The 23,820-nt window shown below is 37.3% G+C and overlaps 1 protein-coding gene and 1 pseudogene across 1 annotated transcript; one reads left to right on the forward strand and one right to left on the reverse strand.

The window, feature by feature from the left end:
* The first annotated feature begins 8,342 nt into the window (after positions 1 to 8,342).
* LOC137742309 (aspartic proteinase 36) lies at positions 8,343 to 12,201 on the forward strand. Its single transcript, XM_068482148.1, has 10 exons — positions 8,343 to 8,742; positions 9,078 to 9,207; positions 9,329 to 9,579; positions 9,680 to 9,907; positions 10,236 to 10,398; positions 10,596 to 10,669; positions 10,768 to 10,864; positions 11,241 to 11,307; positions 11,530 to 11,601; positions 11,713 to 12,201. The coding sequence occupies exons 1-10, from the start codon at positions 8,510 to 8,512 to the stop codon at positions 11,886 to 11,888; spliced, it is 1,491 nt and encodes a 496-aa protein (XP_068338249.1). The 5' UTR covers positions 8,343 to 8,509; the 3' UTR covers positions 11,889 to 12,201.
* Positions 12,202 to 12,832: 631 nt separating this feature from the next.
* LOC137743039 (protein argonaute 5-like) lies at positions 12,833 to 17,787 on the reverse strand (annotated as a pseudogene).
* Between the last annotated feature and the right edge of the window lie 6,033 nt (positions 17,788 to 23,820).

The raw sequence follows: 23,820 nt of genomic DNA on the forward strand, positions 1-23,820 counted from the left end.
AAAATAATTATGAGAATTTTAAATATAAAAGAATGAGAAAAAAAATTATATTTAAGACTTGTCACGTGGTGATTTTTGAGTGGATTGTAGTGCCACTTAGCAAATTCCAGTGGCATGCTAAGCCCCACACAAGTTTTTCTCCTAAAGGAAATGTCAAAATTTCCAAATAATCAATAATGGTAAAAAAAAAGACAACAGAAATGTTTTCCAACCAAGAAGCCAAATCTGATATGTCATGACATGAAATAACATCTCTCCCCCTTGTTGCCAAATTTGATAGCAGCTTCAAAAAAATAATTAATTAATTATTAAATGCTTTTTATTAATTTTTTTTACTGGTTTAAAGCCTTACCTTTTAATTTCTTTTCATTACCAATACAATGTTTAATTTTTTTTTTTTTTTTTACCTTTTAATTCATTTTCTTTCATTACAATTAAAAGAAAATAAATATGAATTTTTATTTTATGTTTAAAATTTGACATATCGAGTGGAGAGAAAAATTTTAAAAGATGTCAAAGTGCCACATAACGTTCTCAATTGGCAGGATCACACGAATCTACTCCAAGTTCAATTCATATCAAAGTGAGGAGTTTGAATTGGATATTTCACTTATGCAAACTCAACTTGGATTGGTCTATGAAGAAGAACAAAGCAAGACTTGTTGCCAAAGAGTACTCACAGCAACCTGGAGTTGATTTTAATGAAATCTTTCCCCAGTGACAAGTTTGGACAAAATTAGACCCATGATAATGTTGGCAGCTCAAAAGGATTAGAAGTTGTTCCACTTGGATGTTAAATGCAGAAGACAAGGTGTATAGGTTGAAGAAGGCCTTAAGTGTGAAGCAAGCATTAAGAGCACATGGTATGGTGAAATTGATTCCTATTTCACTAAGAATGGGTTCCAAATAAGCTCAAGTAAGGCTACCTTGTTACCAAGAAACAAGGCAATTTTGATATGTTCATAGTGTCCATTTATATGGATGATGTGGTGTTCATTGGCAATTGTGAAAAATGCTCAATGAGTTCAAAAATGATATGATGAAGCAATATGACATGACAGACTTGGGCATATTAGATCATTTCCTTAGTATAGGAGTAGTGCAGAATGACAGTGGAATCTTCATTCATCAAATGAAGTATGCCAAGACCTTGTTGGAGAAATTTGGACTGATGGATTACAAACCAGTGTTGCACTCCACTTGTGTCAAATGCAAAACTATGTCAAGATGATGGAACTGAAGTTGTGGATCAAAATCTATATAGGAGTATTGTTGGTAGTCTCCTATCTTTGACCTGTTATCATGTATGCACCAAGTCTACTCTCAACGTTCATGTATTTTCCAACAAAAACTCATTTGGGAACTGCAAAAAGGGTCATCATATATGTTTAAGGCACAATTGATCATGGAATTCACTATCTTGTTTGTTTATGTGATAGTGACTAGGGGGTAGTGAGGATGATCCAAAAAGCACCTCAGGGCATGCCTTCACCTTTGGATCATGTGTGTTTTCATGGGCTTTTGTCAAGCAACAAATTGTTGCATTATCAACTGCAGAAGCTAATTATGTGATTGCTGCAGAAGCAACATCTTAGGTCTTTTGGCTTAGATTTGTACTAAAAGACTTTAGTAAAGTTTAATTGGAAGCTACACCACTGATGTGTGACAACATGTCAGCAGTTGTAATGACTAAGAATCCTATATTCTATCATAGAACAAGGCACATCAAGAGGAATATCATTTCATCAGGGACACTTTGCAGCTGAATGTGATTCAATTGCTTTACTTCAAAACTGAGGATCAAGCGGCCAATATCTTCACCAAACCATTGCTTAAAGAGAGATTGACATATCTCAGAGGGCTACTTGGTGTCAAGTCTGGAATCAGCTTAAAGGGGAGTGTTGGAATGTAAGCTATTTTGCAGCCTTGAGATTTCGAAGTCAAGACCAAAGTGTTTAAGTTTGTGTAACGGCTAGTTTTGTTTAAAGTGTAATGTCTAGTTTTTAGATGAAGTGTAGTAGGTAGAGTCCCAGTGAATTAGAACAGATGTAAGGCTAAGATTAGAACATGTGACGGGCGGAGATTGACACATCCAGCTGTTGCCTTCAAAGAAGTGTACCTTACGCAATTTTTGCAGATAAGAATGTTTGTCCGATGATGATGAATGTATAAATGAAATAGCAGTGCAGCAGCAATGCTTTGCTCACTGAAATTCTAGCCAAATTACTTTTGTTTTGTTTCAATCTTGCATCATAATCTCTCCCAAAAATCCAAACTTTAACACTAAGGGTGGTCGTTCTCTAAATAAGTATCTCCAAGAGGCAAGATCTTTGGCAGATAATTTGGCGTCCATCCACCAACCTGTCTCTAACAACTTGGTTACCGCGGTGCTCCAACAAGGAAATTCAACAAGAAGAAAACAAATAATAGTAATTAATTAAAATTAAGCTAGCAAGAGCAAGCAATTCTAAACTAAATAGGAAAAAGGTAAAAATAAAATAACATGCCAGCTAGAAATCAATGACTCCCACACCAGATATTAACAGAGTTGAAAAGGTTATGGATTTTTCCTAATTGTATCGTCTTCTCTTGTTGGTGGGAAATTAATTTGTGCGTCTAATTATGAATTGGGTAAATGAGACTTTAAAATTATTAATTATTTGATGTTAATGGAGAACACAAATGGACATTGGGAAGATTTCAAATACGCAAGATTAACGCTAATTAAGTTGCGTGTCTAAATCACACCATGTTTTACTTAGAATCTGTACTTGGACATCGTAAAATCTCTCTTGTTATGTTCCTGGCGTTTGATGCAACAGAAAGTCTGAAACTGACATGGCTATGGTCCATCAAATTATGAATGCAATATCTCCACTTTAGTTCAAGTCCATGCTCCTTGCTTTACACATGAGAGGTACGTCTTCTTTTATATTACAGGATAATACTTGCAATTCCCCTAACTACAAAAATTTATTTGAATAAGAGATCATTTAGTCATTGATAAAACAATTCAATGGTGTGGGTACCAACTACCAAGTAATATATTCATAATAAACCGTTTATTTATTCGATATAGTTGAATGATTAAACGATTTTTTATTCGAATTAACGATTGTTTGTAGGAGTGATCTTAAATAATTAAAAAAGAAACTGAATGATTCAGATCGTTGAGTTTATATGGTTAAAATACATTATTTGCAAATTAAAGGATATGTGCATCATCACTAGGGGATATTGTCCTATATTATATTGTTATTGAGGATCTCTCACTTGGGGGAAACTTGGAGCTACCCCTTTGTAAAGTGCAAAGGAATACACTTGGCTCCTTAAAGGATGAGGAGGAGTCCTCCTCAAAATACTTTATGACCAATTTACGAAATTTCATACTTATGATCAGAACGTTACTATTACAAATCACCATGTAAACATCACCTCTGCACAAATATTTTATTATTAATCATCAAACTATAAAAGATAATGAACGAATTTGATAAAAGCTGCAGTGGCGAAGCTAGAATTTTAGCTGAGAAGAGGTCCAAAAGTCTCACCCTTAAACGTCCTCCTAATCTTAAAAATATAAGGATCTGCCATGTCCTAAGCTATTGACCACCATTATTAGGGTTTGGTATGACGTTGTTCTTGTAATCCTCCTTAACCACCACACCCAGTATCATGACTCAAATTCCCCAACAAAAAAAAAAAAAAAAGGGTCCTTTTAAGCGGAAAAAGGAAAGAATGAGAGGAGGGAAATAAATAATAGAGTTAATTAGATTTAAACGCTCAAAATTTGAATTTCTTTTATTAAACATCCATGCCTTTTAGAATTTTGATCAATATGCCACATCAGTATTTCTTATTTTTTAAATTAAAAAATAATAATTGTATTTTTTTTAAATTAAAATTTTACATATTGATTTCTAAATTTGTCCTTTTAATTAGTTGAGAGAATTTTTTTTTTCTCCGGCCATTTTTATTATTCATGTATTTTAGGAGTTGTGGACTCTATTTTAGAAGATAATTTTGGGTTTTTTCGCTCAACATATTTATCCATTCTTTCAAAACATTTTTTTTATCCTGAAATTCAAATGATGGACGCTTAGATTTTTTTTTTTGTTTGTTTATTATTTAGTATAGTTTTTGTTAGATAATTTTTTTGTGTACATTTGAATTTGTACATATTGTTGATTAGTGATAATGGTACGCTTATTGTGACATCCCACATCGCCCAGGGGAGTGATCCTTATATGTATATTCCCATTCCTACCTAGCACGAGGCCTTTTGGGAGCTCGCTGGCTTCGGGTTCCATGGGAACTCTGAAGTTAAGCGAGTAGCGCACGAGAGCACTCCCAGGATGGGTGACCCATTGGAAAGTTCTCGTGTGAGTTCCCAGAAACAAAACCGTGAGGGCGTGGTCGGGGCCCAAAACGGACAATATCGTGCTACGGTGGTGGAGCGGGCCCGGGAAGTGGTCTCGCCCGGGCCGGGATGTGACACTTATTGTTGGTTATCATATATTCGTTCTGTATTGATTGGTATGTTTATTTTTAATTTTTTTGGTGTACATATCGTTGATTGGTACGTTTAGTTTTGTTCTCGTTGATTGATAGGTTTTTTTTCACGATTTTATTACGATTGTTTTTGTATACATTATGGATTGTACCATTTAGTATCATATGGGTACGATTAATATTATACATATCGTTGATTGATACATTTACTTTTGTTCTTCAATGTTGTTTACTAGTACGTTTATTTCCGGTTTTAGTAGGTTTGTTTTCATACATATATTTTTTATCGGTACGTTTGTATTATTCTCGATGTTATTTTCTTATATTAATTACTACAAAAATTTATAGATGGATTACTACAAATATCTTAAATGGTATTTTATTTCTTCATTTAAAGGAAAAGAAGAAGAAGAAGAAAAAAATCAAACGGCAAGGTAATTTATTCCTTAATAAATTGTATATAATCATTTTTTTTTTGTATAATTATCTTTAGAGGGAATCAAGGGAGCTAGATTGTAGGAATTTGTTTCAATATCTCTGCATTTTTTTTCCTGACGTGAAGAATTTAGGCAGTGGTAAGATCTGTAATTTGGTACAAATAAAGAATATTTATGATAGACAAGACTCCAAAGTTGTAGGGAAAATGTTTAATTAAATCTCTAAAACCAACAAATGTTTAGTCTATAGGGTTGAAAACTCAGGCACTTATATCAAAATGTCCCGGCTTAGCCCACTCTCTCACCCTTTTAGTGTAGATAATATTGTTGTAAAAAAAAAAAAATATTCTTGAAGGAATAAAATAAGAGGATAAAGTAAAAATAAAAATAAGTTCTCTCACCTATTTCCTCTCTCTCCCTCTTCTGATCAACTGAGTCTCTCAAAACTCATTGTGACATCGGTTTAACTGTATAAGAGTTTCCAACCTCAAATCAAACCGAGTGGAGGGAATAAGAAAAAAAAATTTGGTTGGGGCTCTAATCCCTTGAAAAATTGTTAGAAATCAAAGGAATAACTCTAGGTATTTCTGTGTAAAAAAAAAAAAAAAAAAAAATCAGGATAGACCCAGGACCATTGCTCAGCCCCTGTTAAAAGCATTACGAACTGTTTTAAGAAGAAAGTCCTCCTCAACCTTGAGGAACCAAGCATTCCGCATAAGCAGTGAAGGTCATCAAGTTAGGCCAAGAGTCTTCATGATTTCCCATTGATCCCCTTCACCAACCAAATAAATAAGTTTTTACTTTTAAGGATAAGAAATAAATAAGTTACTTGTCCAATATTTAAGTAATATTTAATATTTAATGTATAAATTTGGATAGGGCAAGAAAGAAATGTTGCTCTGCATTATAGTTGGAATCAAATTCTTCGACTCTCTAATCTAACATCTAATTTAACAGATCTATTGTTTGATAAAAAAAAATAAAAAAATTAAATATCTAATCAATCTAAGATATAGGACCAATGCGATATTATGCCAATTGAACGAAACTTGGTCAATTTCAAACGAGATGGGCACGTTCTACAAGAGTGCCTGCCGTCGTCAGTGTTGCGGTATTAGGAGGAGAAGGGATGTCAGGAAGCTTCCTTCTCTGATCCTTGGTTGGTACACAAAACACAAAGCCAAATGACACTGCATTCTTTTTTGTTCCTTTGCATGTGACACCGTCCAAAGTTTGATTAAAGTAAAATTAAAAACCCTCTCCATCTTGTATCATGTTGTGGCCAAGGCTGAAAATTTCAGGATTTTGAGTTAATAGGACCTTCTTAAAGGGTTGCTACGTTTCTCTTCATACTAATTAATTCTCATCTCTCTGTCCACTAATGATCTGTATGGTTATAATTCAATCAAGAAATTAAAGTATCACATAAAGTTTTTTATTTCATATGTAGTTCTGAGTATCCATCGTCTTCTATATTCACGTTCACTTTCATAGTAAAACAAACTTGGACAACTTTTAGCTTTAAAAACCGACATATAAAGTAAAATGTGAAATAATTGTGCATTGGGTTTACCCAAAGTTCACAAAAAATGGATTATAAAAAGATAGTGGAATTTGGAGAATTTGGCTCTTTCGTTAAGCAACGGTGGAGAGTGGGACCCTCTCCTTCTACAGAGTTGCATCATAATTGAAGGCTAATTTGGCATTCTGCCCCACCTTGAAGTTTCATCCTAAAGTAATGTGGGATTGGACTTGCAAACTCCACTCTCGCTCCTATACTAATCATGGACAAGTGCTAAGAGATGGTGTGGTTGGATACACAGACGGTAAAGGAACATGTCCATGTGATGAAGGAGGAGGAGATCCGAAAGTGAGGACATTCTGAAAAAAGTTGGTGATGCTAGTAGATAATGAAGTGAATCGAATCAGGCAAGCAGACGTACAATTGAGATTTGAATCAGAATACAAATAGATGATGTCTCTAATAAAGAAAAGGGATGTGATATCCACACATCTCTTTTTACTTCTCACACACCCTTCTAATTTTCGGCTGTCGGATTGGATGAATTAAAGAATATCAACGGACATAAATTAACAAAGGGTGTGTGAGAAGTAAAAAGAAGTGTGTGGATAGCACATCTCAAAGAAAACTAAATGTTCAAAAGCCAAAAAATTGTCGATAGTGTTCAAAAACTCTTTCCAATGGAGAGTAATAAATCTATAGAGCCCATCAGGTCAAATAACAGCTAAAAGGCCACTAATTTCTGCCACCCTTTCAACCCGTTTAATTTATCATCTTAAGACTGGTTGATGCTTTAATCGATGGGTTAATGGGTTCATTGCTTTTGAAAGAAAGTGATAGTGCACGTAAATATGGTAGTTTAATTCAATTAACCAATAAAATTAAAAGAACTTAAAAATAATACATTATTGAGGACTATATTTAACCTCTTCAATTAGAATTGATATATGAATATGGTCTAAATAATTTATTTAAAAATAATTTCTTGTAGAATTATAATTTTAGACGAAACTATATTTAGACCTTTCATTTACAGTTGTCCTTCATTCATAAAAATCAAAGAATAAAGGTGTTGAAAGCATCCCCACAAAGTTTCCTAATGTTTTCAGTCAATTACTTTCCAAGTTTATTGAGATAGTAAAACATTCATAATATTGAATAATTCGTAGCATTAATAAATGGCTAGCAATGTTACTTGATGTGACCAATATACTACTTGCAAAGTAAGAAAACGAAGATAGAGTGACCGCATGTACATTGTAGTTCGCCAAAGCCCAGAAATAGCATGGAAAAGGATAAGGATTGTCTGCCCTTCATTTTTGGTGTCCTTCCTGTGTTTTTTTATTTGTATGATTACGGCTAAGTCATGTTAATATTTTATATTATTATTTATTTTTATCTTATTATCTCTATAAAAAAAATTAATATAAAATGTTAATGTGGCTACTGAATAGCAAGTGGAAGGGTGCTGATCTTTACTTTATAGGTAGTAGTAGGCGATTCGGATTGTATAGCTGCTGGAAAGCATAAAGATCGATCAATGTCCAGATTGCAACGCATTAAGATGTCAATGCCCAATAATGAATGTGTTTCCGTGATCACATAAAACAGAAAAGCATGAAAAGAACAGTAAAAATGAAGAGCAGACAATTCTTGTTCCATGGAAAATCCCCACTTGTGTCACAGCGCAGTCTCAAAGATTTGTACTTTGAAAAGTAAAAGACTAAAGAAGTATGATTAGACAACACAAAGTAAAGGTTACCACAAATTAATTAAGTACAAAAAAAATAAAGTTTGTCCATTTCGACATTTCGAAACTTCTGTACTCTCTCTCCCATCAATTCCCAACGCCCTGTCTCTGTCTTTCTCTCTCTCTCTCTCTCTCGACTCTTTCTTTCCTCACTCTCAAAAACACACAACGAAGATAGATACTTGCCTCAATCAATGCCCTTGTCCGCCGTTAGAATTTTGGAAGCTCTGAGTGCTCCTAATTAATTCTTGGGTCTTCTCTTTTAATACAAATTCTGGTCCGACCAAAATGGGATTTCCCTCCGTAATTTTCATTGCCGGCGCAATTCTGATGTCGGCGGCTGTGGTCCTCTGTAGTTTTCCAGCGACCCTCAGCCTCGAGAGAGCTTTTCCTTCGAACCACCTAGAGGACCTGAGTCAACTCAGAGCTCGGGACAGAGTCCGGCATGGGAGGAAGCTTCAGTCCTCTAATGGCATCGTTGATTTCCCTGTTGAGGGAACTTACAACCCCTTTCGCGTTGGGTAATTTGGACACCTCCTTTGGCACCATTTTATGTAATTCTGATGTGGGTTTTCTCTAATTTTTTAGATTTGTTTGTGTTTAGATTTGATGTTGTGGATAATGGATTTGCATTTTTAAATTGGGTTTCTTTCCTTATAAGTAACAATTAGTTCCCTGTTGTAGTTTCTTTCCTTATTTGATTCTTTGAAAGTTGTATAAGTTTTAAATTGTTTTCTTCTGCTTTGACTGTTCTCTAAGTTTTATATTCTTAACAGTAATGGGTATTTATCATTAAATGCTTTGGAGGATTGTTAATAATTCTGTGGTTTTTTGTGGAATTTTTTCCCTTATATAGGCTTTATTATACAAAGCTGCAATTGGGATCTCCTCCAAGAGATTATTATGTGCAGATTGACACCGGAAGTGACGTTTTGTGGGTCAATTGCGGTTCCTGCAATGGTTGCCCTCAGACAAGTGGGCTCCCGGTAAACGCGCATTTCCTTACTGTCGACATTCCTATCATGGTTTCAATCTTTTTGAGCTTGTGAAAGCTTAGGAGCCATTTTCTGCGACAGTTTTCGTAAAGGTTGTTTGTAATTCTTACAGATTCAGCTCAATTTGTTTGATCCTGGAAGCTCATCAACGTCACAATTCATTTCTTGCTCGGATCGAAGGTGCAGTCTTGGAGTTCAATCCTCTGATTCTGATTGTTCCACGCAGAATAACCAGTGTTCTTACACATTCCAGTATGGAGATGGTAGTGGGACATCAGGCTATTACGTATCAGACTTGTTGCACCTTGAGACGATTCTTGAGGGTTCTCTGACCCAAAATTATTCAGCTAATGTTGTCTTTGGGTGAGTTATAACGGGTCTTTCCAAGTTAAATAATTGATTTATAATCTTTTGTGCATTTTGCTTGAATCTTGAAAGTCATTCCCTAGGATGGTGAAAACAGGTGTAGCACCTTGCAGACTGGGGACTTGACAAAGTCAGATAGAGCAGTTGATGGGATCTTCGGGTTTGGCCAACAGGGTATGTCTGTCATCTCTCAGTTGTCTTCGCAAGGAGTAGCACCAAGTGTCTTCTCCCACTGCTTGAGGGGAGACGATAGTGGTGGAGGTATATTGGTTATCGGCGAGATTGTGGAACCAAATATAGTCTATAGCCCGCTTGTCCCTTCACAGTACGTTCCTTTTTATTATAATTCCACTGCACATCTTACAATATCACCCCAAAGCCAAAAATATTTGGTGGCTTTCTGTTATTTCACAATCGTAGATCAGTCATTACTCATTATAGAAATCCGACTCCATTATAGCATTGTCGTCACCTCAAACCAAACCATTTGGAACCCTGAACAACTTAACTAGTCCTTCTGCATATACTTCTAGAGAAACAAATTAACATGTTGCTCAATTCTGATATGTCAAATTTTAGGGATTTTTTTTCTATTTGATATTGTTTCCTTACTGATGTGTTTTGACTAATCATTTGGACATTTAATATTTCAGGCCTCATTATAATTTGAATCTGCAGAGCATTTCTGTCAACGGGCAGATATTGCCCATTGATACAGCAGTGTTCACAACCTCAAGCAACCGAGGAACTATAGTTGATTCTGGTACAACTTTGGCATACCTTGCAGCCGAAGCCTATGACCCTTTTGTCAGTGCTGTAAGTCTCACTTATGTAATGTGATTTCCTATAATTAGTCTGCTTTGGACATCATATTGGTGCTTAGATGGACAAAAATGAAAACATCATGGTCTATGACATGTTAGTCTAGTTAATTTTTCTGATATTGAGTTTCATAAAATTTGGGTAAACATAAGTTAAAAAGTTTTGAATTTATACTTTTCCGTGCCATGCAGATAACTGCTTCAGTTTCACAATCAGTGCGCCCTGTTGTTTCCAGCGCAAATCAATGTTATTTGATCACCTCCAGGTTAACTTTCTGAATCTGTTATCTCCATTGTTTTTCCATTCAGTGCTTTCTGTTTTGTAATGATTTTTCTCTAAAATGTATGTGTATTTTATGTTCAGTGTCAGTGATATATTTCCTCAAGTTAGTTTTAACTTTGCTGGCGGTGCATCCTTGATTCTGAGACCGCAGGACTACCTTATACAGCAGACTTCTGTTGTAAGTTTTCCTTTTAGGTATTTCAGTTACCAAGGATTTGCTTGGACATTTCTCTTTCACAAAATGCTGACGAGTTGGAGTGAAATGCATAAGCTTCTTCTAATGGACAATCCTTATGATGGAATCTCCAACTGCATAGTCTTTCTTGACTATTCCTCAGTATAAATTCTGCTGCTTTTTTCTTCAACATTTCCTCCGTTAACGGTTGTTCTCCACTCATTAGCATTTAGCACATACATATTGAAAAGTAAAAAATGATTTTGTCAGCTATAGGATTTACATCATCCATACACTGCTTGTCCGTTATTAACCTTATGTAGAGCTGTAGTCTTGCTATCTGAATCTGTAGTTGAAATGGGTAAACTTCTTGTTACAGAGTGGTGCTGCAAGGTGGTGCATTGGCCTCCAGAAGATTCGAGGTTCAGGGATAACGATTTTAGGAGGTATAGACACCAAACTAGAAACTTCTCATCGATTAATTAATTTTGCCGATTCTGTACCACTTCGAAGATTTATATTCCCTGATCTCATGAACTTGGTGGGTTCGGTGTATGTTAGAGTTTGAAATCCTTGTATGAGAATTTTTTTTATTACATTTTTGTAACCCACTCTCTCTCTCCCCAATTTTTTTTTATTTTTTATTAATGTGATATTTCTTTTGCCAGACCTCGTGCTGAAAGACAAAATCGTGGTCTATGATTTGGGAGGTCAACGAATTGGATGGACGAACTATGACTGTAAGTTTCCATAATCCTCCTGAAAGAATTTTATGCAATCTATGCACTTGCTCTCTAAGTTCCGAGTCTATGCCAGCACTAAACTTTGATCCGATGTATCATCCTTATTAGGTTCAACAACAGTTAATGTTTCTGCAACAAGTAGAACCGGACAAAGTGAATATGTCAATGCAGGACAGCTAAGTGACAGCCGTTCTTTGCATAATGATCGCTACGAGCTGATTCCAGCATGCATGTTGGCTTTCCTTTCACTTATCATAACTATACAAGGAAACTCGTTTTTATAGCATACGCTTCTAAAGATCTGGGGCGATCATTTCATTCTTTTTTCCACTGTATCTCTTACCTTGCTGGTTTACATTTGTAGGAACCGGTAAGACCGTGTGCATTAGAATAGGTTTGTGTTTCTTCTGAGATTGTTTTCATCAAACATGTAGAATTACACGTCGCCCTGTCAATAGGTTGTAAAATACATTTACATGTAATTGGTTCGACGGGATAGTAGTTTATACGAAACTTCCTTCGTGTCATGCCTTATTTGCATCGGTATGTGCTTGTGATTACCTAGATATTATCAAGATGTTAACTATGAAGTTGAAACTAGATTTTTATTCTCACATTTGCCTTAACATGTGATCTTCAGTTCTTTGACAGTGCTTATCAATTGTGCTCATCAGTTTGCAAGTTTTACCCGAAAGCAAGGAGCCTTTTCGGGTAGTAAAGCTAGCTCTTCATATCGTTGGCATTGGGCAGGTAAACCCGGGTGCACAACTGTTACTACCAGGCTTACAGTTGTGCACGTTTCGGTGAGTCCAAGCTAGGGATTGTGTTTCCTCCTTTTTTTTTTACCTGTAGGAGGAGAAACAATCTTGACATTGAACTCACCAAAACGTGGAAAAGGAAGTAATTTTGTAATCCTCCTCTTTCCCGCTAGGACGAGGAAAAACAATCCCAAGCTTGGACTCACCAAACATGAAAGTACGTCCATAATCCTCCTTTTTCCACTAACTAGACGTAGCCTTAATGCAAAAATAATACTTAACAAAATGCACAATACACAGGACACAAAACTTGCAAGAACAACCATCACCGATGAGATTCCGATGGCTTTTTTTCAGAGAAACAGAAGTGCAAGATTAAGGTCTTTGTGCAACTTAATTCGAAGAACCTCGACAAAACACGCTTCGAAAAGAAAAGAACTTGGAAGAAATACCAAAACTGCCTATATATTTCAGCAGTAGAACATAACATCCTTCACATGTTTTTTGATCTCGGGCAGGGCTCTGAACCGCACACCACCAGCAACCCCGGCTTTAGGACCTGTACGAGAACCTCGATCAGAATAAACTCCCTCAACGTAGTGTCGTGTGCGATAAGCAAGCAGATGAGCATGGTAAGCAGGAGGAACTGCACAAGAAACGAAAAAAAAAAAACGTAGACAATAGTAGGGCGCAATCAGCAAACGCGTAATTTTCAAAAAACAGAAGTAAAAAATCTCAGGCAAGTTCGTACCTATTGAAACAGACCGAGTGCACCTTGCATACCTGAAACAACATATGTTATATTCAAACTGCACCGTACAAGTGCAAAACCAAAACAAAGAATTGAAATCAGCATAAAGGCTAGTACCGTACCCAGAAAAAATATCAAACTGGAAAACAAGCCGCTTAAAGAATCGAGGGAGGTACCTCCATAGGCAAATAAACAGGTTTGGAAGCACTTCCAGCTTGAATGGCAGGCATTGCCACATTCTTTAGCACAACATTGTACCTTTCACGATATTATTGAACTACCATCTTACTACTTCCGTATTCAGAGTTCGTATATTAAGTACTGATTCAAACTGAAAATCGGCATGAGCATACAGATCACAAGACTCACTCGAGTTGGTTCAGCGGTTCCATGGACACTCCCGAGATTTTATATGTTCTAGTCCCATAAGAAATTGCTACCATGACACCCTTTAAGGCTTTTTTTCACCTGTCAGTAACAGAATGTCACAAGCTTTGTTGAACACAAAATGTTTAATTAAGGAGGAGACTTGAAGAATCCACAAAAACAACTGATAACATGCTAAAATTAAATGCAGCTACCTAAATACGAGCAAATTCACATATATATAACCTATCAGCAGAATGAATAGCTTCTTGTTCCGAAAATTAGCAAATAATTAGAAATTCTGCACTCAACAGATTTGTGTTCTACTTCATCTATATTACTTTAATTCTTGGTAAGTTACCTATCAAAACTGCATTCCGCAAATCAAAAGGAAATGGTGAATACCTTCACACGATCACGATCACGATCAGACAGAGGCCTTGAAACATCTGTTATGTTGAAATATTTTTTCACAAATTCCGTTACTAGGATGGATTCAAAAAAAGATGTGGCAGACACATCTGCAAAATTTGAATAAGAAGTTAGGCAAAGCATTCTTGTTACTTGGCTTTGCATGGTTTCCGAAACAAGGAAATTGGGTGAACCTAATGCCTATATTGAGGGAAAGCCCAAACTGGGCTGGCCTAAGACTCTGGTAATATCCTCTCCAATATTCCAGACCGTCACCAAGCTCACCTTTTGGCCCAAGCGTTGTGAAGAAAAAAGACCTCCCAACAAAAGTGTAAGTATTGGTTTGGTACTGAGATACTTTTATAAAAAGTAGGTATAAAAAAAAAAACTGAGCTCAAAAAGGTGTTTGTTAAACACTTAAAAACAGCTTATTTTCACAGTTTTTGGTGAAAAAAAAAAACTGAAAACGTAAAGCAACAAAAATAAGCATATTTTCACATCACAGCAGAATCAGTTTTTGTTCAAAGCACAACAATATCAAACCAGCCCTAACAGTAGAAAATACAACATTCAACATATAATTAGTAACGAAACAAGAAACAGCAGAATGAAAGAAACCATGTCATACGCTGGTTCTAACAAAGAGGTGTTACTTTTCAGATGGTGTGGCTCTAAGAGCAACATCAAGTGCTTGTATAGCCTCTTGAGGCGACTCGTGTTGCTTCCTGAGCAAGAATTATTGTAGTTGACAAAGGTCGGGTTTGTTCCCCAGCTTGAGAGTCACCTTAAACTCCCTATCCAATCTGTAAGTCATTCAAACACACCAAAAGGCAAAAACAAATGATATTCAGAAAACTGCAATAACTATAAAAACATATGGAGATGAAAACAAGACACACAAGCACTGAACTCTCATACAAAAATAGTTATACCTTTTCGAGCGAGAGGAAGAAGATGACCCGTCACGTTAATCTTTCTCAGGTAGCTTAACCAGAAATTCTTTGGATTCAAAAGGCAATGGACCTGCGGTGTAAATGCTTTCCATACCATCATACGCTGGGGTTCCTTGACCCAAGTGTGACTCTTTGTACAAAACAACGAGCTGCTTAATCACATCCCTTTTCACCCTTTTCACTGTAACATCAGGGGTAATTGACACCAATATGCGTAGCCACCAAATGAAACAGTCACTAAATGCACCCCACACCCCCACATCTATAAGACACGAAAAACATAATAATATTATCATTAAAAACCCTAGATTATCAACTGGCAAAGAGACTTAAGAGTTGTCGGCAGATAAAAGAACCAAAAAAATGTATAAAATGAATAATTCCTTACTATTGGGACTAGATTTGTAACGAGATGGATTCTATTCATACCTTAGTTGGAGAATCCAAAACTTCAAGATTGCCATAATATAGAAAGTAGGCAAAAGATTGCATGATGGTAGGAGTTTGATTACTGGGTGTGGGTGTATTGATAAAATTTAGTTTTATTGTTAATTTCTTCTTGTACTTTATGGTAATTATACAATAGAATAAAAAAGACATTTCACATGCAAAATTTAAATAAGGTGTAAAAAATAGGTTATAAGGGTTCAAATAAAATTTCTCTAAAATTTGTCAAACAACTCTCAGAAGAGGATGATATTCATGCCTTGAATATTCATTCTTGATAAGTAAACGGAAAACGCAAAAATAATATTTAGGGTTAAACACTGTTTACTACCTTGAAGTTTTGTGGTTTTTAACATTTAGTACATCAAGTTTTTTTCGTCCCAGAGTCATACCTAAAGTGTAAATTTTGGGACAGTCTCATACATCCGTTAGTCAAACTATTAAGTCTCCCGTTAACTGTGATGTGGCACCCATGTGGACAATGACTGGGTGCCACGTGTCATCCATGTGGAAATTAAAAATAAACAAATAAAATAAAAAAATATACATATAATATAATATATAAAAAAACCTTCATCCTCCCCAAATCCCACTTGTGCCCACCCTCCCATCACCCACATCCTCGTCTTCCCCAAATCCAACCCTCATCCTCTTTGACGGCCCCATAAGCTCGAACAAGCGTGCCTCACCTACTAGATTTGATGGCAAATCTCGAGAAATCGACCGCAAATCTGGAGAAAAGCAACGGATCGAGCCGATTGAGCTCGACCTTGACCAGATCCGACAATGTCCCATCTGATGAATGGTGTCCCAGAAGAGCTGGATGTTCCTGGACTTGCCGATGATGTCAAGCATTTTGTTGAAGAAGACGGTGATGTGGGTGAAAAAGGTCTTCATCATGTTCCTGGACATACCGATTCGTGTTGAAAAGGGTCTCCATCATCTTCTCAACAACACCGATCAAATCACCCACATCGCAAAAACCTTGAATCAAACACTTGTAAGTAAACTCATCGGGCCGAATCGATTCCTTTAACTTCAAAACCAAAAATCTCACCTCAACGACGAGCTTCGACCCACACAAATCCTCAACCACCACATTCAAATTCCCTAAATCGTACCAAAATCCAAACCTATTCATGGTGTGAAAGAAATCGACACATTTGTTCAACTCTCTGGCCTTGGCCAGCGTCCTAAAAGCAATCAGAAAAGTCTTGCAATTCACCAAACGATGATGTGCCATCTCATGGAGGGTGACCTAAAAGAGCTGGATGTTCCTGGATTTGCCAATGACGTCGAACACTTTGTTGAAGAAGACGGCGATGTGGGTGAAATAGCGGCGGTAGGACTGGGTGTACTGGAAGAAGAGGTAGACAGGCCGCCATGAAAGGGGGAAGAAGTTACAGACCTGGAGGAAGAACTCGTGGGTAAGTTGGAAGGCGGAAGAGTTGAGGTTCGAGTGGAGACATGACTCGGGCGAGTTCTGTTGCTAGTAGAGAATGGTGCAGACCTGGAGGAGGTGGGCTGGGTCCACCGGGGATGGAATGGCGGTGGTGACTTGGGTAGGTGCAGAGGAGAAAAGGGAGGGAGGGTCGAGTTAAGGAAAAAGACATCTTTTTTTTTTTTGGTAATTTTGTAATGTTTAATGTTTAATTTTATTTATTTATTTTTACTATCCATGTGGGACCCTTATTGACACATGGTGCCCCTTTTATTGTCTACATGGGTGTCACGTCATAGTTAACAGAAGACTTAACAGTTTGACTAACAGATGTATGAGACTGTCCTAAAATTTACACTTTAGGTACGACTCTGGGACAAAAAAAACTAGATGTACTAAATGTTGAAAACCATGAAACATGAGGGTAGTAAACAGTTTTTTGCCCTAATATTTAAAAACCAAGGAAAAATACTTACTGTAAGAGGACACTGAAGAGTCGAAATACAGAGAGGCTTAATTACTTACATCGTAGTGATGGAGATCCCTGTCCGCAACCTCCACTAAGAAGTGGTTGGCCCTCACTTGAATCTTCTCCCCAAGAGTTCTGAAACCCGGCCTTGGCGAAAACCTAATGGCCTTGGATGACGCTGGTGTCAGAGCAGTTAATGTTAGCTTCTTCTCCATCTCACATATCAGCGGTGCCTCTGCATCCGGAGGAGTAAAACTGGACGAAGCCTGAGCCGGCACCAGTTCGAGAGGATTATTTGTCCTAGGCTCCGGTGTTGGTGTTGTTGTTGGTGTAACCACACCACAATAACCACCCATTCCTTCTGGCCTGCGCTGGCTAGGCCCCTTTGCGAATCGAAATGACGTCTGTGGTGCACCGGTGATTATGGTGGCGTAGTTAGTCCACCATTGGCGGCTACTTTGAGACCTCGCCTCTCTCGGTGATCCACGTTCGTTGCCACCTCCACCATGATTAAACGACGGGGCGTAGGAGGCGTGCGAGGGGTCCGAATGGCGACCTCGGCCTCGGTCGCGGCCACGTTGAGACATTGAGTACCTAGCGTTCGGTTTGAGAGAGAGAGAAAGAGATGAGCGTTTAATGTGTGAGGAGAGCGCAGAGTGACATGAGGTGTGTTTGCATGTTATTTATAAAGAAAATGAAAGAAATTAAAGACATGCAAAAGGAAGGAATGAAGGGATTTTGGGTTGAAAGGGAGCGGAAAATCAAATAAAATGACGACTGATTTCTCATGGTAAATGACGATTTTGCCCTCATCATCATTGACATTTCACAAACCACCAAATGATTTTTGGAACGATGCTCCAAAATGAAAACGGTTAATTGAGGTGATTAGGTGGTTAATTGGGCAGTTAATAAAATAATAATTGTTGTAGGTATAATTTACTGAACGATTATGGAGGCCAGAGAGAGAGCAACGGCATAGCCAGAAATTATTCGGTGGGTGGGCTAAGCTAAAATTATTACTACGAAATCAAATTTTTAATCTTATGCTACCTACATAAAGTTATATAATAGTAAAAACTTAAATGTAGTAATTTGAAACAAGAATTTTATTCTATGTTTTCTAGGTTTCTGCTAGCCTTCAAAGCTTTCAAGTGAATAAAATAAGAAACCATTTGTGGTATGGAAGTTTTAATTTATTACTATTAAATATAATATTGGTTAAAGTGATGAGTTTATTTAACATCTATTAGCTCTTATTACTCTTAAAAACAACCTTATTAATAAATAAAAATTCACTTGTTAAGTGGAATATGACAAGTAAAAATCATAAACTAACCCAAAAATTAATATTTTTAAGCTTGAAGAACCAAACTCTCCCTATGCTATAGCCTATGAGAGCCTTGTACTTGGATCTGCCCTTGAGAGAGAGGGAAGGTGTGGCAATAGTAGTGAGAAAGAGAGAGATGTGTAATTGTGGGTGTGTTCTATTCCACCCCATTGTGCCTTTATTTATAGTAGTAGGATAGGTAAAAGCCTTTCCCTTTAGGATTACAACATTTAATAGGTAAGCAACTCCCAATAGGAATCTAAGAGATATTCCAATATATACTAGGATTTGCACAATCACATTCCTCATCTAATAGGACTGCAACACTCCCCCTTGAGTGTGTAAATACTCAAATAAATGACGCATCAGGTCTTCAGTGATGAAGTAAGTACAGTTGATGAAGTCGTCGACACAATGAGCAAATGCGACTCTCAAATTAACGGAAGAATGCATAAAAATAAAACTCACAAAACCTCGCTATGGTAAAACCCAAGGTGGGAGAAAACCCATAGACTAAGGAGAAAAGTGAGAAGTTGTATTAAGTCAAAACTATACGTCTTTTGGACGCAAGTAGAAGAGCTCATAAGGGTATGATCAGCATATGATGGGTGCCTCGTTAAAACCTAGTTAGGTAGCAAAAACCCAGTGGGAAAAATGCTCATAATCGTAGGGAAAATGAGTACATTAAGATCAAGTAAGAATACTTCTGGATACTCCCCTTGAGTTTGACATAACTTCCAAATGAGAACTACAAGCATTGCATATGAATAGTTAGGCATACCAATTCCTCGGACAAGCTTCTGAAAGGTTGACTTCGACAGTGACGTCATGTAAAGGTTGGCAAGGTTGTCTGGGATCGGCTTGCATCACTTCAATCTCCTGATGCTTTGCTAATGTAGATGTGGACGCAATATGTCTTGGCATTGACTTCATTGATGTATCATGGCTTGGTCGGGTGGATACATGCGGCATAGTCTTCATGGATTGTCGTCGGGACTCAACGATGGGTGAAAACACAGCAAGTACTTCGAATATGTTCAATAAGAACTTTTAACCATGTCTCACTTATGGCATAGTGAAGTGAGGTGAGTCTTGGAACGATTCAAAGATTTCGCAACTAAGATCATATCGTGGACCTCCAAGATATTGTGATATCCCTAACGGTAAAGACATAACCATTTGGGGATTTTTCCTTGTGCAGGTTTAATAAGTAACCTGCGTTAGCATAACAACAAGGCAAGCATCATTTTGAGGATTAGGGGGGTTGAATCCGCTCGAGATGTGTTGGGATTTGCCCTCATAGTACCTTCAAGGTACGTCTTTAATACCAATTCAGTGGATGCATGTAAGCACGGTGCTACATCTTTACCAAGATCAACAGTGAAGGAGATGTCATGTCTAAATAAAATGAGCTAAGTACAACAAAGCGCAAAGTTGAACTTAGATATGGAATTTCGGATTCCATAACCTCTTCAAGGGTCTCATTTGCATATAACGTATGGACGATCAAAGATATACTCAAAAGTGACACATTTAGGGTGTAGTTCGACTAGTAGACCAAAATACCATCAGAACAATGCTTCAACTTCAGGTCAAGGCATAAATGAGTTTTCCCAAGATCCTTCATCTCAAATTCCATCTTCAGGTGCGAGGCAGTTTTCTTAAGCTCTTTCGGAGTCTTAGTGAGATTCGTGTCAACGACATAAACTGTAACTCTAGCAATTCGGAATAAGACTTCATAGTTTAACATGCAAGGGCATAATTCATATCCCTGATTGATCAAATAATCACTTAGACGGGTATACCACATCCGTCAGATTGTAAGTGAACCTCAAACAAGTTAAAAGGGTGTTCCGTGGTTTTGGACCTATTTGAACCAGTCAATGTAATTCTTCGGGAACTTACATGTAAATCTCCATATCTATATCCTCATGGAGAAAACACTAACCATATTTCATAATGTTGATATCAATCACAGGACGTTTTAAGAGAAACCTTGTGTCGTAAGGCGAGCATCATATCGCACAATTTCATTCATCTCATAATGTTTCCTTTTCCACTTGTAACACAACGGGGTTACCTTGGGCAGTGTAGGAACGACAGGTCCAATATACACTTTGGTAAGGAATTTGACCTGGATTGTAATTTCGGTTGTCCAATCAGCTCTACGTTGTCACTTAATCAACGGAACACGGTTCGATATCATCGTTTTTCATTTATGTCGGTAGCTACCATATAAGTGAAAATATCATCGATGATAATCTCATTTCAATTCCATTTAGCTTATCCAAACTAGTATACCAAACCAAGAACTTTTAGTCTCGGGAGAAATCCGGATTAATCTCATGAGATGGAAATGATTTGAGACAGTGATCAAGTGTAGATTCATTTTATGTTGTGCCTTCCTCTTCTAGGGAAGTGAATCCTACAAACTGAGTGATTTGTCGTGCTCCAGGCCAATACAAATTGATTGACTATTCGCCGGTATACTGGAGCATCCAACAGAGACATCCAAACCGTCTAACAGGGACGGCACACCCTCTAGGGATGTTGACTCAACGTCACTTTAGCTAGATCAGATGAATGCGTCTGGAGCAACATTCTGAAAACTAGAATTCATCGCACTTGCTTATCACACTTGTGCGGTATGGGATCGAGATAAGACATAGTGGGCAATGTTCACACAACTTCGCACCGTTCTACAGGAACGTTGACGTTCTTATCCTTAACGGCGGGAAGACTGTCTCATTAAAGTGACAACCCGCAAATGAGCTGTAAAGAGATCGTGTGCAAAGGCTCTTAGAAAGCGAGTGTGAAAGAGAATCATGATCGACAAAAGATACATATCCTTCTTTGAGGACCCATGTTGGTATGTTGCGGCGACGCAACTTGGCACATGGAATGCACATCCAAATGCATAAATACATAAATCGTCAGGTTCGTACCCAATAACCAACTGTAACATCATATAGGTTAGGTGGCAATGGGCCTCAAGGCAGACCAACATAACTGCGTACAAGGATTGCATAGCCCTAGGTAGAAACCGAAAACTTGGTACGTTTACCAAAATTCGGGTGATCATTTAAATTAGGCTTTATGATCACTAGGCGAGGCTATTTGGGGTGAATCATGAGAATTCGATGTTCAATTATAAACTCAAAACGACATGCAATACTTTATCGAAAACCGTCGATATAAACTCTCCGGCATTATCCAGTCTCCCGAACTTTATGGGATAAGTAGGGTGGTGAACCTTTAATCGGCCAAGAGGTTTAGCAGTAATGTGTGTGGACAAACATGTGACCAGTTTGTCGATTCATCAACCAAAACCATAAGTATTTATATGGTCCGCGTTTTGGTTGGATTAGTCCACGTATATTCCATTGAATCCATTGTGAAAAGAAAGCCGTGTCATATCTTTGCGATGAATGATATAGAAAATCAATTTCCCTAATAAGCATGCTTGTCAAGTTGTGCTTGTAGGCACAATATCCTTACTTCAGATAAGGAGATACGTTGTAGCATCATTGTTTAACCTAAGTGTCCCAAAAGGTCGTGCCAAAGCAAGTAAACTGCTCAATCACCAAGCTCCAGGTTGGCCACATGTGGTGTATTCCCAGTTGGGAGATAACACATTAGCCCCAAATCAAAGCTTCAGGCTAATTTTTGGAGGTGGTGCAAAGATATTTCATTCTATTTTCTTCAGTGGTTTCATTTATGATCATTGTCATCTCGAATATCCTTAAAAATTCAACGACAGGGAGAATTTAAGGTCCCTTAAATGGTAATTCAGTACCATTTATACAACGAAGAGCGTGCCAATTGCTCTTAATCAGGTTAGATAGACCTAAAGTTGTTGTTAGAGATGTGATTTAAGTGTAAAGTTAGTGTGCGTAGTATGCATTCATCCAGACAACTAACTTTCCCACATTCCTACCTAATCACGTGTTTAATTGAATCGGTGACATGTATTAAGAAACATGATTCAATTAACTCATATTCGAGGACAATATCAATAAGATTATCCATAAGTAAAACATACACCAAACTTGAATCCAAGAACATGGAAAAATGTTCACAAAGTAAACCAAAGTTACTAGGGTGGATTCGACCAACAAGGCCATTCATGTCAAAATTCTGCTCTCTCAATGGTGTTCGGTGGAGCAAAATTAGTCTCATATATTGACTACGAGAATGGTACGCCTCAACAACATTGGTAGGGCACAAACAGGTGCATAACCAATGATCTATTCCATCAAGACGGAAGTAGATTCTGCAAAGTTAAGGTTTGGGAATATTATTCCTTATTGTTGAAGCTTTAGGTCTTAGGTGCCAAGGATCACACTTCAGGCATGATGCCACATCTTGGCAGGCCCTGATTCTACCATATGTTTGTGGTAGTAATCAGATCCGAGAATTTTGGTAAACTTCTGTTTTCTACACTTGTTGCTTTAGGAGCGAGTTAGAAACAAGGAATGACGAGAAAAGTATTCTCTTAGTTAAAATTCGATCGGATTTATAAACTTCATAATCGTGCTCATTCATGGACGTAATCATGGTGTGCTTCAGGCAATATCTTTCATGATTTGGTGGTCTGTAGGAGCGAGCCAAAGAGCCATGGAATCCTCGTTTGGGAGGTATTTCCGTTAATAATGCGTCGGGCATAAGTCTTTGAATGAAGATCATGTCGGAGGCTTATTCAACTCTTCCATGCCATTGTTGGCGTCAATGGTTTCTCAATTTCTTGATAGTCAAGCGGAGATTCACGTCTTGTACCCCACATAAAGTGGTTTCTATTATAAATGTCCAAATCAGGAAAATCGAACTTGTGACGGTACGACAATCCACGGAATGGAAGGAACAAGATTGTGATTGGTGCTATGGGAAGGAATCATCCATAAGCATCAAAGTTAGAACCTTCGAGTTCTAAGACATGGTTTTCATGAAAACGTTGGGTTTTCATATGTGTATTGTTTTATGAAATTTTTAGGTTTCAAAGGCACTACATTTAAAACTACAGGTTCAATTTAGTTTATGAATGTTTAGTTCATAAAAGAAAGGTTCGTGCAAGAACACAGAATGCAATATACAACTAAGTGCAGTAGATTTGAGTTTCTTCGGGAACTCAAGTGTGAGAGCGTTGGGACTAAGAAAGTGTGTCAATGGTTCAAAGTATAAAAATAAATTATTGAATCGTTAATGTCCAAAAGTGATCTTCAAGTCAATAATTTTGGATTCATTATCAGATTAATGGACTGCATGTCACTTTTAATTAATTTAATAGATCGGG

Source organism: Pyrus communis, chromosome 8 (genome assembly GCF_963583255.1).
Source record: "Pyrus communis chromosome 8, drPyrComm1.1, whole genome shotgun sequence".
NCBI lineage: Eukaryota > Viridiplantae > Streptophyta > Magnoliopsida > Rosales > Rosaceae > Pyrus > Pyrus communis.